Here is a 14,989-nt window from a genome sequence, read left to right as displayed (position 1 = left end):
GCTTAAGATTTGGAGACATTATATCATGGGAACCAAGTGTCAAGTATATACGGATCATAAGAGTCTGAAGTATATATTCACTCAGAAGGATCTCAACCTTAGGCAACGTCGTTGGTTGGAGCTTATTAAGGATTATGATTTGGAGATTCACTATCACCCGGGCAAGGCAAATTTGGTTGCAGATGCCTTGAGTCGCAAGGAGCATGTTCATTCAGCTATTGTTGCCCAGCTACCCGATGAGATTGTTGAGGATTTCAAGAGACTTAACCTGGGGATAGTTGCTCATACTGAAGGAGTTACTATTGATGTGGAACCTACTTTGGAGCAAGAAATTTGTAAAGGTCAAAATGGTGATGCTAAAATAAAAGAGATTAAGGAGCTGATTACTGAAGGTCGAGTTCCAGAATTTACGGAAGATGAGCAAGGCATTGTATGGTTCAAGGACAGGATGTGTGTTCCTGATATTAAAAGCCTTCGAGAGACTATTTTAAAGGAGGCCCATGATTCGGATTATTCTATTCATCCTGGTAGTACTAAGATGTATCAGGATTTGAAGCGGAAATATTGGTGGTATGGATTGAAAAGAGATGTAGCTGCACATGTGGCTATGTGCGATGTATGTCAAAGAGTTAAGGCTGAACACCAGAGGCCAGCTGGATTGTTACATCCACTGAAGATACCCGAGTGGAAATGGGAAGAGATTGGTATGGATTTTATTACTGGATTGCCTCGCACCCAGAAAGGATATGATGCTATATGGGTGATTGTGGATAGATTGACTAAAGTGGCTCACTTTATTCCTGTAAAGACTACTTATAAAGGTTCTCAGCTAGCAGAGTTATATATGGCTCGGATTGTGTGTTTACATGGAGTACCAAAGAAGATCGTGTCTGATCGAGGTTCACAGTTTACCTCAAGATTTTGGAGAAGCTTTCATGAGAATATGAGTACAAAGTTGAATTTTAGTACGGCTTATCACCCTCAGACTGATGGACCGACTGAAAGGACTAATCAAGTATTGGAAGATATGTTGAGAGCATGTGCCCTTCAGCATGGAGGAAGTTGGGATAAGAGTCTGCCTTATGCTGAGTTCTCGTATAATAATAGTTACCAGGCCAGTCTAAAGATGTCACCTTTTGAAGCTTTATATGGGAGGAAGTGCAAGACTCCTTTGTATTGGGATCAGACTGGAGAAAGACAGTTCTTTGGGCCTGAATTGATTCAAGAAGCAGAAGAACAAGTCCGTATAATTCGGGAGAATTTGAGAGTGGCTCAAACCAGGCAAAAGAGTTATGCTGATAATAGAAGGAGGCCACTGGAATTTGAAGAAGGAGATTATGTGTACCTCAAGGTGTCACCACTTCGTGGAATGAGGAGATTCAAAGTTAAGGGCAAATTGTCCCCTCGCTATATTGGACCATTCTTGATCGTTAGGCGAGTTGGGGAGATGGCATACCAACTCGAGTTACCTGCTACTCTGTCGGATGTGCATAATGTGTTCCACGTGTCTCAACTTAAGAAGTGTCTCCGTGTCCCTGAGGAACAGTTACCAATGGAAGAGCTCAGTGTTCAGGGTGATTTGACTTACACAGAGTACCCGATCAAGATTTTGGATACTTTGACTCGAGTTACAAGAAATAAGGTGGTAAAGATGTGCAAAGTCCAATGGAGACACCATGGAGAAGATGAAGCAACTTGGGAAAGAGAAGAAGAGCTTCGCATAGATTTTCCCCACCTTTTCTCTAGTTCTTCTTAAATCTCGAGGACAAGATTATTTTTAAGGGGGGTAGGATTTGTAACACCCACTTTGTAAATTGCTAGAAATAATACTAATAGAGAAACAAATTCTCTTTATGTGAGTTTGATCTTTATGCATCATCTTATGTGAACATCATGCCCAAAAACAATTAATAAAAATATATACTACTAAATTATGCATCATGCTCGATTTTATTCTGTGTGCATTTTGTGACAACATAGAATAATGTGAAAAAGAAATATATTAATACCCAAATGGGAATTTAAGATTTGAAAGAAATTCTAGAATTTAGAAGGGAAAAGAAAATAAGTATTGTGTGGATAAAATAAGTAATTAAAAGTATATGATTCCAAGGCTAGATTTTGAACTTGTATAATTTAACCCAAAGCTGAAATTTATATTCAAAAATTCAAATCTAGATTCAAATAAATATGAATAGAAAAAAAAGAAAGAAGAAAACAGAAAATAAAAAGGAGAAAAGAATAAAACCTTACCTGGGCCGGCTGCTACCAATTCGGCCCACTTCACCTCCTCCTACCGCGCGGCCCAAGCACCCTGATCGCGCGCGCGTGCCGCTGGCGACTGGGGTCCGCCTAGTCAGCCGCATATCCGCGCCATGTTAAGTGTTCACCGTTTCACTGCTGGGTGGAGCCCACCTGTCAGAAACTGAATCCCACGCTCGTGCTGTGCTCACTGGATGGCGGGACCCGCACGTCAGCTCTATCTCTCCCCCTTTCTTCGCCGCGTAGCTCAGACGAGCTCGGTCTTGGCGCACTCCGTGGGTTCCGTTGGGACGCCAACAACCGACCTCAGGGGGCTATATGAAGGGCAGAGCCGGGTTCCTAAACCCCTTTTTATTCCCTTGTCAACGCGCCTGACCACTACCGTCCACATCTCCGGGAGAAACCGAGCGCCGTGTGTCGCCGCGAGTGATCCTCCGCAATCCGTCGACCCAGTCCTCGTTTGGGTGTTCCTGGGATCCATTCGGTCGGTAGGAGGGTGTTCGTGGCGGGATTGTTCGATAATCCGGGACCAGCGCGGCGGAATTCCTCGCCGCTGCTCAAGCTTCGTGACGGGATGGCGCGGCGCCGTGGTCGGACATCTTCGCGTCACTAACCCCGGTGAGGCCTTCCTCCGTTGTTACGTTATGTCTTCCTCTTCGCGTAGGTTCTCGGCGGGGAGAGTTTAGTGCGTCATAGCTGCGGGTCTGGGTTCGCCGGCGATGGAGCATAGTGGCGGGCCGCGACATGCCATGAACGGGGTCCTCTGCTACGAAATCGTCAATAATAACTTGCCCACTAGGTTCGCCCTCGTCTTTACTTCGCGTAGCATCAAGGGTAGGGTGTCGGGTGTTCGGATTCATCGGGATGGCGTGTCGCCGGTGACGGCGCCACCGCGACCTGGGCAGCGCCGTCGTGCGTGCGCTCGGGAGGGGAAAGACCGCTTCGTGGCCGTTAGATGTGTGGCTCACGGTTTGGATTAGAACACCAGAGTGCCCCTTCGATGGGTTGTTCTGGGCCGTCGATCCCGTAATAAACGATCACGAATAGATTCGGTTAGGGCCGTTGATCTTGATCTGTGCGGCTACAAATGCTTTCCAGTTCACAGGGGTTTAGATTTAATCCTAGGCGTAGGAAGTGATCCAACGGCTGAGATTGGACGATACCCCTTCGGCCCTGGCTGTCTTTCAGAAGAAACCCTAGATTTGTAGAATATCAACCCACAGTCCACATAACAGTACTCTGTGTCTTAGGAGTTTTACTCTGAAGCCCCTGTAGTTCATAGAAATGGAGGCCCAGTCCAGAGCAGTGTAAAACCAGAGAAAATAATTTATAAATGGATTTTTAATAGGAAAATAATTACTAAAACTTTATAAATTCATAGAAAATTCATACTAACTCCAAATTAATCCATTCCAGTTCCTAAAATTTTGTAATTTTATTCTCTATCACCTAGAGCCTCTGTTTTATCATGACAACAGTAAGAAAATTAACCTCACACTTAATCTTACTTAAAGCACATAAAACCTTTGAAAATCCATAACTTAGATTCTATAACTCCAAAAATTATGATTCCTATTCCTAGGATTTTATTTTAATATGTAGATTATTACTGTGTATTTTATTTATATGTTTGGTGTAATGTTAATTTCTCTATATACATTGTGCTTGTTTGTATTGTGGCGAGTAGAAGAGCCCGTTGCTGAGGATCCTGGTGAGCAGCAGGTTGAAGTAGCTGAGCAGGAGCTCATTGAAGGCAAGTTGTGCCCTTGACCACTTTTTACCCAATAATGTTCTTTAATATCATTTATCCATGCATAGGTTAATTTTGATGGGACCCAATAGGTCACCCTAGATTGTTTATCTCATTACCTTGTTCACCCCTGAATCACTTGGGTAGTTTGCTATTGCTTTATATGGTTTTGGGATAATCATTTATTACCTCTATGTTCCAATTCTTTTTGTTATTCTATTTATGTTCATGATGAGATCATTAATGTTAATTGGAACATAGAGCTTAACTTGAGAACCTCGTGCCACCACAGGGGTTTAATGGGATGCCCTTGGCTGACTAATTAGGAAAGCTAGTGGAAGACTACCTTACCCGAAAGGGGCAAGGGCAGTAGGGGAGTGGTTAGTGTAGGGAGGTCCTTGGTTGATTTTGCTGCGATGGCGGTCAGCCAAGAACCCTGCATTGGAACTTCCTATAAACTGTAGCGGGTTTTCGGAAGCTAGTGGAACTTTGTAAAGGCCTCGTAGTGTTGCCCTGCCGCGCTTCCTAGGTAGAGGTGTATGGGACTCGCGACCCCTTGGCAGATGGGTAACATGACTTGTGGGTAAAGGGTACAACCTCTGCAGAGTGTAAAACTGGTATACTAGCCGAGCTCACGGTCATGAGCAACTCAGGACTCTCTGATGTTTAAATTATGGAACTTAAATTCAATTTTATCATTTGCATTGCATGGGTTTATTATTAATTTTGTTCTATTACTTTATTTATGGTTTGGTATTTACTTACACTTAGTAATTGCTAATAAAATTTGGACCAACTACTTAAAAGCAATGCTCAGCTTTAACCCCTATCATTGATTAGCCTTACACATCACATGAACTCACACCTTTGTGAGTTTATGTCCACTGGTTCCCCACAACTTGTTGAGCTATGATCATGTGTGAGCTCACCCTTGCTGTCTCACACCCCCCCCCCCCCACAGGAGAAGAGCAGGTGGTTCAGGAGGAGCCACAAGGCGAGGAGTATGATCTGATCTAGGTGGCGTTTCTCAGTTGACATTGGCGCCGACGATCCTTAGTTCGTTTTATCTTTATTATTTTATTTTGTAATAAGTCTTCCGCTATGTAATAAATACTCTGATGTTTTACGACATTTATCTCTATACACTCTGTTATTATATATGTTGTCTTCTTGGCGCATGTATGAGATGCACCTGGCTTTGTTCCTTAAGGCCGGGTGTGACACCGGATTTGGGCAACTTCGTTCGAATCATAATCTTCATCCCCCGGTGATGGTACCTATACTCCAATCTCAACAACATCCCAAATGCTAGTGTGGAGTGAGGTTAGGTGATGCCTCATTTTATCACTCGACATGTTATAATCTTCACCGTCAAAAACCAGTGGTTTGCCTAATGGAACGGAAAGTAATGGAGTACGTTTAGAAATGCGAGGGTAGCGTAGGGGGATCTTACTAAACTTCTTGCGCTCATGGCGCTTAGAAGTGACGGACGACGCGTCGGAGCCGGAGGTAGATGGCGATGAAAAATCGGTCTCGTAGTAGACCACCTTCTTCATCTTCTTCTTCTTGTCGCCACTTCGATGCGACTTGTTGTGGGAGGTTGACTCTCCCTTTCCTTTGGAGCCGGACTCCCTTGATGGAGCCTTCCCATGGCTTGTAGCGGGCTTCTCGCCGGTCATGACCTCCTTCTTGGCGTGATCTCCCGACATCACTTCGAGCGGTTAAGCTCTAATGAAGTACCGGGCTCTCATACCAATTGAAAGTCGCCTAGAGGGGGGTGAATAGGAGGAATCTGAAATTTATAAACTTTAAGCACAACTACAAGCCGGGGTTAGCGTTAGAAATATAAACGAGTCTAAAAGAGAGGGTGGAAACAAATCAACCAAAGAAATAGAGCGGATGGCACGGTGATTTATTTTACCGAGGTTCGGTTCTTGCAAACCTACTCCCCGTTGAGGTGGTCACAAAGACCGGGTCTCTTTCAACCCTTTCCCTCTCTCAATCGGTCACTTAGACTGAGTGAGCTTTCTCCTTATCTCATGGGTCACTTAGACCCCGCAAGGACCACCACACACTTGGTGTCTCTTGCCTTGGTTACAAAACACTTGAGAACAAGAAATGAGGAGGGAAGAAAGCGATCCAAGCGCAAGAACTCAAAAGAACACAAATATCACTCTCTCACTAGTCACTATTTGATTGGAATGATCTTTGGACTTGGGAGAGGATTTGATCTCTTTGTTTGTGTCTTGGAGTGAAGTCTAGAGCTCTTGTATTGAATGCAATGGCTAAAAACTTGGATGCTTTGAATGGGTGGTGGTTGGGGGTATTTATAGCCCTAACCACCAAAGTGGCCGTTGGGAGGGGCTGCTGTCGTATGGCGCACCGGACAGTCCGGTGCGCTAGCCACGTCACCCAACCGTTAGGGTTCGATCGTTGGAGCTCTGACAAGTGGGGCCACCGGACAGTCCGGTGGTGCACCGGACAGTCACTGTTCACTGTCCGGTGCGCCTTCTGATGCCTGCTCTGACTTCTACGCGCACTGTAGCGTTTCACTGTTCCTTCGCAGACGACCGTTGGCGTGAAGTAGCCGTTGCTCCGCTGGCACACCGGACAGTCCGGTGAATTATAGCGGAGTGGCTCCCCGAATTCCCGAAGTTGGCAAGTTTGAGTTGATCCTCCCTGGCACACCGGACACTGTCCGGTGGCACACCGGACAGTCCGGTGCGCCAGACCAAGGCAGCCTTCGGTTGTCTTTGGCTCTTTGTATTTGAACCCTTTCTTGGACTTTTTATTGGTTTGTGTTGAACCTTTGGCACCTGTAGAACTCATAATCTAGAGCAAACTAGTTAGTCCAATTGTTTGTGTTGGGCAATTCAACCACCAAAATTCATATAGGAAAAGGTTTGACCCTATTTCCCTTTCAGAGAGAATCAAGATGAACTCAACAGCGAGTTAGATCGACTTCACCTGACACCAAGGGTCCTTCAAACGATTGAAGGCGATGCGAATTCGGGTGTGAGAGGTGAATTGAATGCCCTTGTTTGGAGGTTGGTCAGCCAAAAAATCGTGGAGAGGGCAGAAGTGAATGAAGAGAGAGAGTGTGTGGGGGTATATAAAGGATTCCCCAAAAGCTGGCAGCCGTTGGGAAAAGTGGACTCAAAACCGGTTGAACCGGTTTCCACCAGGGAGTTCTCCGTTCACTGAGGGACTCAGCCGGAGACTCGACCGGTCCCAAATTCGGTTGAGCCGAACTCAAATCCGGTTGAACCGGTTTTTGAAAAACTCCGCACACGACTTTTTCTGACAGAATTGACTGGCAGGTTAGAAGGTGAGAGAAGGTCCGGTTGAACCGGTTTCCGAAATTGATGGACAGATTTTGAGAAAACTGAGGTGAACCAAGGTGAAACTTTAGTGGGGAGTGAAAGTGGTTTTTCCAAGAGCATTCATGATCTAGTAAAATATTTTCTCAGAGGATTTGAAAAAGTTTGGACTGAGCTCATCGCATAACTTACTTAACTATTGTGGACCCCTCTAAATTGAACCGCGATTTCTATGACTCAAGAATTATAAAATACAAATTGTTGTTGTTCCCAAGCACTTGGAGCGCGCTATATGATGTAGAATTTAAATCCGCTGTGCTTTTATATTTGCATACTCATATGATTTGTGCTTCTCCTGTCTGTAAAATAACTGTATATATGCTAGGAGCAAACTTGTTAGAATCTCTGTTTGTTTTGTCATTTAATCACCAAAACCTTTAATTAGGGTTGATTGCACTTACAACTCGGCTAAAGCTCCGTCTCCGTTACCGGCCGCTGTGACGGCGACTTTTCTTTGACGAGTGCCCGATAAAAATTAATCGGCAAAGAAGCCGTTGTCGATGTATAGTTCTCCGAGACTTCTTCGCCGAGTATCGGCAAAACCTTCGTCAAGTGTTTTCTAGGCTTTACCGAGTGCTTTAGACACTCGGCAAAGAGTCTGTTTCCGATAGTGATCGATGCTATCCAATCCATCAAACGGGAGATTCATCGTATTTACCAATCCAGTCAAAGCAGCATGATGAGCTCCCTGCTCCCACACGTGTCGACGGATGAGCTGATCATCCATGGTGAGAACTGAGAACACATGTTGTTGATCAGTCTTTTTTTTCCCTCACAAATGTTCTTGCATGCCTATGGGTGGTGGAGCACTGGAGCTTGAGCCTTCATCTTGAGGCTCGTTCGAGATAGCAACGATGTAGCTACTTCCTCAAGTACACCAAGTTGCTGCAATGCCGATAGTATCACTGGGGATGACTGTGACCGCGAGCCAATGAAGATGACAAGCGGCGAGAGGACATCATATACGGCATGGCGTGAAGCACAGCAGCTACTACGTACGATCGATTGATGAAGGACTGTCGTCAATGGAGTCGACGCCGATCGGTGGCAAGCGACGGGCGCATCATAGCCTGGTGTTCACTTTTCTTTTCTCTTGTCGGAACTGTTGCTCGAATTCCAAGTCATGCGTCATGTCTAGTTCAGAGCAACAGCAACCTACTATTGTCAGATCAACAACAGTTTCTCTGTTCTGATCAACTGGAGTACTAGCTAGTATTTTGCTGTGATCTGAATCCTTTGACAGCTCTGCGTTCCTCTGCGACTGTGTTTATGCTTCGATTATCATCTAGCTGTTCAGTGTAACTTCAGATCGACAACAGCAGCGGCTCGTGTCCATCTCCTCTGCCTCAAGTAAGCAGTGCAACAGCAGATTGGGCGGCTAGTAGCCACATTATCAGTTGTCACATAACTACGTAAGTGATCGGACTGATCTACAGATGGTTTACCAATTGCATTACCCAACGTCTTTGTGCAGTTGTGCTTTATACCTGCGTATCATAAGCTAGGAGAACATGTTGCACATAGTCAATATAAACCAGAACCGATAATCGACTTAGCTCATGTTTAGATACTCTCGTATTCACTTCAATACATGTTACATGTGTATTAAGGTGGTGCACCTCTTTATCTCCCTATATATCTGACATTCCATGAGCCAATAGCTACTGCAACAAACCTCATCAAGTCAGTTTCTAGGGGCGACCGGAATGACGCGACTTTTGTGCCTTACTGCCCTGACGATCTTCCCCATTATCCTTTGCCTCACAACATCCGCCGCCGTCACCGCGTCTGACACACTGGACAGCGGCAGCAACATCACCGACGGTGCAACGCTGGTCTCGGCCGGCGGGTCCTTCACCCTTGGTTTCTTCTCCCCGACCGGGGTGCCAACCAAGAGATACCTCGGCATCTGGTTCACAGCATCGCCGGAGGCCATCTGTTGGGTGGCCAACCGTGAAACGTTCCTCAGCAACACCTCAGGAGGTGTACTGGTCATCGGCAGCACCGGGAGCCTCCGCCTTCTCGACGGCTCTGGCCGCACCGCGTGGTCTTCCGTCGACTCGACGAGTTCTTCTGCTCCGCCTGTCGTGGCGCAGGCGCAGCTGCTCGAGTCCGGCAACCTAGTGGTGCGCGACCAGAGCGGCCGCGACGTGCTTTGGCAGTCATTCGACCACCCGTCGAACACCTTGCTCGCCGGCATGAGATTCGGTAAGGACCCGCGGACTGGCGCCGAGTGGTTCCTCACGTCGTGGCGTGCGTCGAACGACCCGACGCCGGGGGGCTACCGTCGTGTGCTGGACACCAGGGGCGGCCTCCTGGACTCCGTCTCGTGGAAGGGCAGCGTCAAGAAGTACCGAACGGGGCCCTGGAACGGGCTGTGGTTCAGTGGCATCCCCGAGACGGCGTCGTACAAGGACATGTACTCCACCCAGCTCGTCGTCCGCCCCGATGAGATCGCGTACGTCTTCAACACCGCGGCCGGCGCGCCCTTCTGCCGCCTCGTGCTGAACGAGGTCGGCATGGTGCAGCAGCTGGGGTGGGACCCGGTTAGCCGGGTGTGGAACGTCTTCACGCAGGCGCCGAGGGACGTCTGCGACAACTACGCCAAGTGCGGCGCGTTCGGCCTGTGCGACGTGAAGTCGGGGTCCACGCTGTTCTGCAGCTGCGCCGTGGGGTTCAGCCCCGTGAACCCCTCGCAGTGGTCCATGAGGGAGACCCGTGGCGGGTGCCGGAGGAACGTGCCGCTGGAGTGCGGCAACGGGACGACGACGGACGGGTTCAAGATGGTGCGGGCAGTGAAGCTCCCCGACACGGACAACGCGACGGTGGACATGGGCGCGACGCTGGAGCAGTGCAGGGCGAGGTGCCTTGCCAACTGCTCGTGCGTGGCCTACGCCGCCGCTGACATCCGAGGAGGAGGCGGTGGCCATGGCTGCGTCATGTGGACGGACGCAATCGTGGATGTTCGTTACGTAGGCAAAGGCCAGGATATCTACCTGAGGTTGGCAAAGTCTGAATTAGGTGAGCACAGCCGCAGAGATACATACATATCCCGGTTTGAAATGAATCATGGGCAAGTTTTATCATCTATATATATATGCTCTCATGGTGCAGCATGCATATTTCTGCAGTTGAGAAGAAGAGGAATGTGGTAATAATAATCTTGCCACTAGTTACGGCATGTCTGCTTGCGCTCATGGGGATGCTCCTTGTTTGGATATGGCGCAAGCACAAGCTTAGAGGTAGAACTATAGTCACTTCACTACTTGAAAGTCAATGGTAATTCATACTGAGCAGCAACACTAATATTTCTGTTAGGCAAACGTCGAAGCATGGATGATATCCAGCACAAGACCATAGTAAGACACTTGGACGAGACAAATACCCTTGGCGACGAAAATCTCGACCTGCCGTTTTTCAGCTTTGGAGATATTGTTTCTGCAACAAATAATTTTGCTGAAGAGAATATGCTCGGGGAAGGAGGCTTTGGGAAAGTTTATAAGGTAGTAATAAATTAAATAGTCTTTAAACCATGACAGCATGGAAATCATAACATTGCCTGTTCAACTCACTGATGGTGAAGTGAAATCATGCAGGGTATTCTGGGCGAAGATAGAGTGGTTGCAATCAAAAGGCTCAGCCAGGGCTCTGGACAAGGCATAGACGAATTCAGAAATGAAGTAGTTCTGATTGCGAAATTGCAGCACAGGAACCTTGTCAGGCTCCTTGGTTGCTGCATCCATGGAGATGAGAAGCTGCTCGTTTACGAATATTTACCAAACAAAAGCTTGGATTCCTTCATCTTCGGTATGTACAAACTAGTTGCACTTTAGAGTTTAGTCGTAGCTACTACTACTACTATAATTTGCTCGCTTACTTGCTCATAATACCATTGTTTGTATATAGATGCTGCGAGGAAGAACGCCCTTGATTGGCCGACAAGGTTCAGGATAATCAAAGGGATATCAAGGGGAGTCCTTTACCTGCACCAGGATTCGAGACTGACAATCGTGCACCGAGATCTCAAGACAAGCAACATATTGTTGGACGCGGATATGAACCCAAAGATATCAGATTTTGGTATCGCGAGAATCTTCGGAGGGAACCAACAGGAAGCAAACACTACCCGAGTTGTTGGGACGTAGTAAGTAATCATCCAGAGCTCTTGTTTTTTCTATACTTATCCAGTTTTTTTTAATACACACTGCTAATTGTTTTAAATTTCTAAGCAGTGGTTACATGTCTCCTGAATACGCAATGGATGGAGCTTTTTCAGTCATGTCTGATACATACAGCCTCGGTGTCATACTGTTGGAGATCGTAAGTGGTCTGAAGATCACTTCCACCCACTCCACGAGCTTCCCTAGCCTATTAGCCTATGTAAGTATGCTGGCATTCTTTAAACTTTTTTTTTGTAATTCAAACGAAACATGCCGATATTCTACGGATTTTCTTGAATTGGTCCAGGCATGGAGCCTATGGAATGGTGGCAGAGCAATGGATTTGGTGGACTCATCCCTGCTTGAAAGTTGTTCGGCAAGTGAAGCTATGAGGTGCATACACATAGGACTCTTGTGTGTGCAAGACAATCCAAACAGTAGGCCACTCATGTCAACCGTTGTGTTCATGCTGGAGAACGAAACCACGTTGCTTTCGATCCCAAAGCAGCCCCTGTGCTTCTCGCAGTGGTATTTAGAAGCCCAAGCGACAGGAGAAAACACAAACAGCTCCATGAATAGCACGAGCGTCTCAGTGCTGGAGGGACGGTAACGGTAAGTGATTTTTGTTTGTTAGGGCACCCCGCACTCTCAATAGTTTGACAACTTCTTCAAGGGTACTATCATTTGGAGCTGCCCTTGGTATATTGAGACAAGAGTTGGAGTACAACTAGGAGTAGGCTATATTTTTAGAAATGTGATTACATAGTTACTGGGACACTGGCCTCCTTATTAATTGTATGGAAATGGAACCGTACTTATGTCGATTTGGGAGGGCTCTCCGGCGGCTTCGGCTCCAGCTCCTCGCTAGAGCCCTCCCAAACGGCACGCCGAAAACGGCTCCGTACCGAGAGCAGGAGTCACTTTCGGTGTCGGAAGCTAGAGCCCGAAAAGGTGGCTTCGAGCAACTTCATGATGCCCTTCTCTCGCCTGGTGTTGGTGCTTGACTGACAAAAGGGTGTGATCTCGGCGCATGTCCGACGTCAGGACATGAGCTTGTGTGTGGGTGGTGGGGTGCGGGCGGTAGCACGAGCGCGTACCGCGGCAAGCGCAGGAGGTGGTAGCGCGAGCACGCAGGCAGTACATGGTGTGCACCGCGAGCGCGCGAGCGTTCGTGCAAATATTCCTAACACGCGTAGTGTTGTCGGTGTAGTGTTCCTCGTGGGCGCTTCAAATACTAGGCGCACAAGGTGTTCGTGCAAATGTCTAACAAGGGCGTTGTAAACATTTTGACTCATACACAAAATTAAAAAAATATCAGAGGAGCTGTTTCCCCAAACGATTTGCAAAAACAGTGACTCCTATAGATGAGCTACTCCTACAGAGAAGACGTGGTTGGAGCCATTTTTAGCGGAGCCAGAGCCTGTCTGCGAACAAAATGTTGACTTATCCCTTGTGATTCGGGTTGATGATGAGTGATTGTCAACGGGTAGTGTTTTGGTGTGAGTCTTGGACTAACTAGACTATGAGAGCTTGTGCTGTGCCACCATGACTGCAGGCTTGTGTGTGACGGTGGTCGACGACGAGGTGAAGGTCATGTGGGTTCGTGCCGATGGTCCGGGAGCGACGTAGGACTAGCACTAGCACTGGGACTTGACTGAGGGACCGGAGAAGCGGGGCGACTAGCCATGGTGGATGACACCTGAGACACGCACGAATGCAAGGACGTGGAAGAGCGGATCGTGTCGCCGGCGTGGTCGAAGACTGGTGGAACACATGTCCAGGACGTGGGGAACGCGCATGCGGCTACTCACTGCGATTTCGGTGGTTGAGTCTCAAAACCACCGAACTTCTAGTTTTTGTTGAGTTTGGGCTTCAAAACTCGACGGTGCTGTTCCGACAGTAATTGGAGGCGACACGTGGCATCATCGCGAAGGGTGCGTCGAGACGAAGCAACTTCGTGTGGAGCGCGTGATCGTGAAATCAAAATCTCAGGAGTTGGTCCATTTCGGTCCCGGCTAAATGGATAAGCTCTATGTATCTAAGGATAGTTTAGACTAGTCAAATGATCCTCTATAAGTAGTAGAAAGCGCGAATGGAAAAAATCTTTACAACAGTTAAGAAGGGCTACATGATGACACGAAGGGTAAATGGCCCGACCAACTATCCAAAGTCATATAGGGCCTAAATACAACAGAAACCAGATGCAAATGGTTCACCCCCTTCAAGCTGATGTATGGTGCTGAGGCAACGACGCCACAAGAATTAAATTTCAAGTCTCAGTGTACAGAGCAACTTAGCACCGGAGATAGACGAGCTCGCGACCAAAGATTTACTCGAAGCCTACGTGGCTGAAGTCGTTAGCACAATCGCTAGATACCAAGAGGCAACGAACAAAGAATTCGACGAAGACGGCCTGGTCCCTATACGGGCCTGGTCCCATACGGTCACCTCGGTTGAAGCAAGAGGCAAGCTCGAACAGTCGTACATCATCTCTAAGAAAACTTCACCGTACGCCTGTAAGCTAACCATCCAAACAAGTGTACAGCCAGATCATAGCTGGAGTATGGACAATCTACGCAAGTTTTATGTTGTCGGTACCTTAAAACAGGGGTATCTTCTGTTATAAGGAAAAGACATTGTGCCAAGTCCCTGGTTGGCGCAGTAAACGGCCTACCGTCGCGCAACATCAACCGCCTTAGGGGTCGTGGTGCTCCGGATGTACGCAGCAGGCCTGGACCTGCTGCATGGAAGGCACCGGACCCTGTGCCTAGCGAGCGGACCTCCGGGATAGATCCCGGACCCTTCCAAATGTGGTTCGGACGGTTCACCACCGAGTCCTAGATCCTAGGGGCAGGAAATACCCGGACCCTGCCCTGGAAGAAGTCCGGGGCAGACACGTGTCCGGGGCTTGCACCACGCCCCCCGCCAAGGCGGAAACCCGTTACTACCACATGGCTAGTGGCCCATGACGTGAGCCAACGGAAGGAGTCTGACGTCGGGTCACTGGAGTCGCGCAGCCACTGCATTTATTGCAGTAGGGACACGACGCCTGCGCCAAGCCAACGAAAGATTTGCCCCCTCGGCATTTAATGTGTCCAGTCCTCTTCGCTGGCAGACGGTGTCAGATGGCGCGCCTGTCCAATCTATCATCAAACAGCGCGCCTGTGCCATGTGGCGGACTGTGCTCGTTGTCCCTTCTGCAAGAAAGCTTCCCCAGCACGCCAAGGACACGCAGATCTCCAGCGTCAGAGCGTAGGAAGATTGCCCTGGCAGCGAACATTAGAAGCTTCAAGTATTATATATACATTTTGTCCCTGGGTCCACATGTCCGGGCCCGGTCCCTTTGTGCATGCCCATCTTCAGCTATAAAAAGGGAGGCACGCGACGCTAGACCCAACTCTAGGCAGACACTCTCAAGTTCATACAAGCTCCCAAGC

The 14,989-nt window shown here is 47.9% G+C and overlaps 1 protein-coding gene across 1 annotated transcript; it reads left to right on the top strand.

Annotated features, from left to right (window-relative positions):
• Positions 1 to 9,060: 9,060 nt before the first annotated feature.
• LOC103648367 (receptor-like serine/threonine-protein kinase SD1-8) lies at positions 9,061 to 12,884 on the top strand. Its single transcript, XM_008672850.4, has 7 exons — positions 9,061 to 10,413; positions 10,524 to 10,634; positions 10,711 to 10,895; positions 10,989 to 11,199; positions 11,299 to 11,536; positions 11,625 to 11,772; positions 11,860 to 12,884. The coding sequence occupies exons 1-7, from the start codon at positions 9,099 to 9,101 to the stop codon at positions 12,160 to 12,162; spliced, it is 2,511 nt and encodes an 836-aa protein (XP_008671072.1). The 5' UTR covers positions 9,061 to 9,098; the 3' UTR covers positions 12,163 to 12,884.
• The last annotated feature ends 2,105 nt before the right edge of the window (positions 12,885 to 14,989 follow it).

The sequence above is a fragment of the Zea mays genome, chromosome 2 (assembly GCF_902167145.1).
Source record: "Zea mays cultivar B73 chromosome 2, Zm-B73-REFERENCE-NAM-5.0, whole genome shotgun sequence".
Lineage (NCBI taxonomy): Eukaryota > Viridiplantae > Streptophyta > Magnoliopsida > Poales > Poaceae > Zea > Zea mays.
Note: the sequence above shows the minus strand (reverse complement) of the source record. Positions and strands in the feature narration are given on the sequence as shown.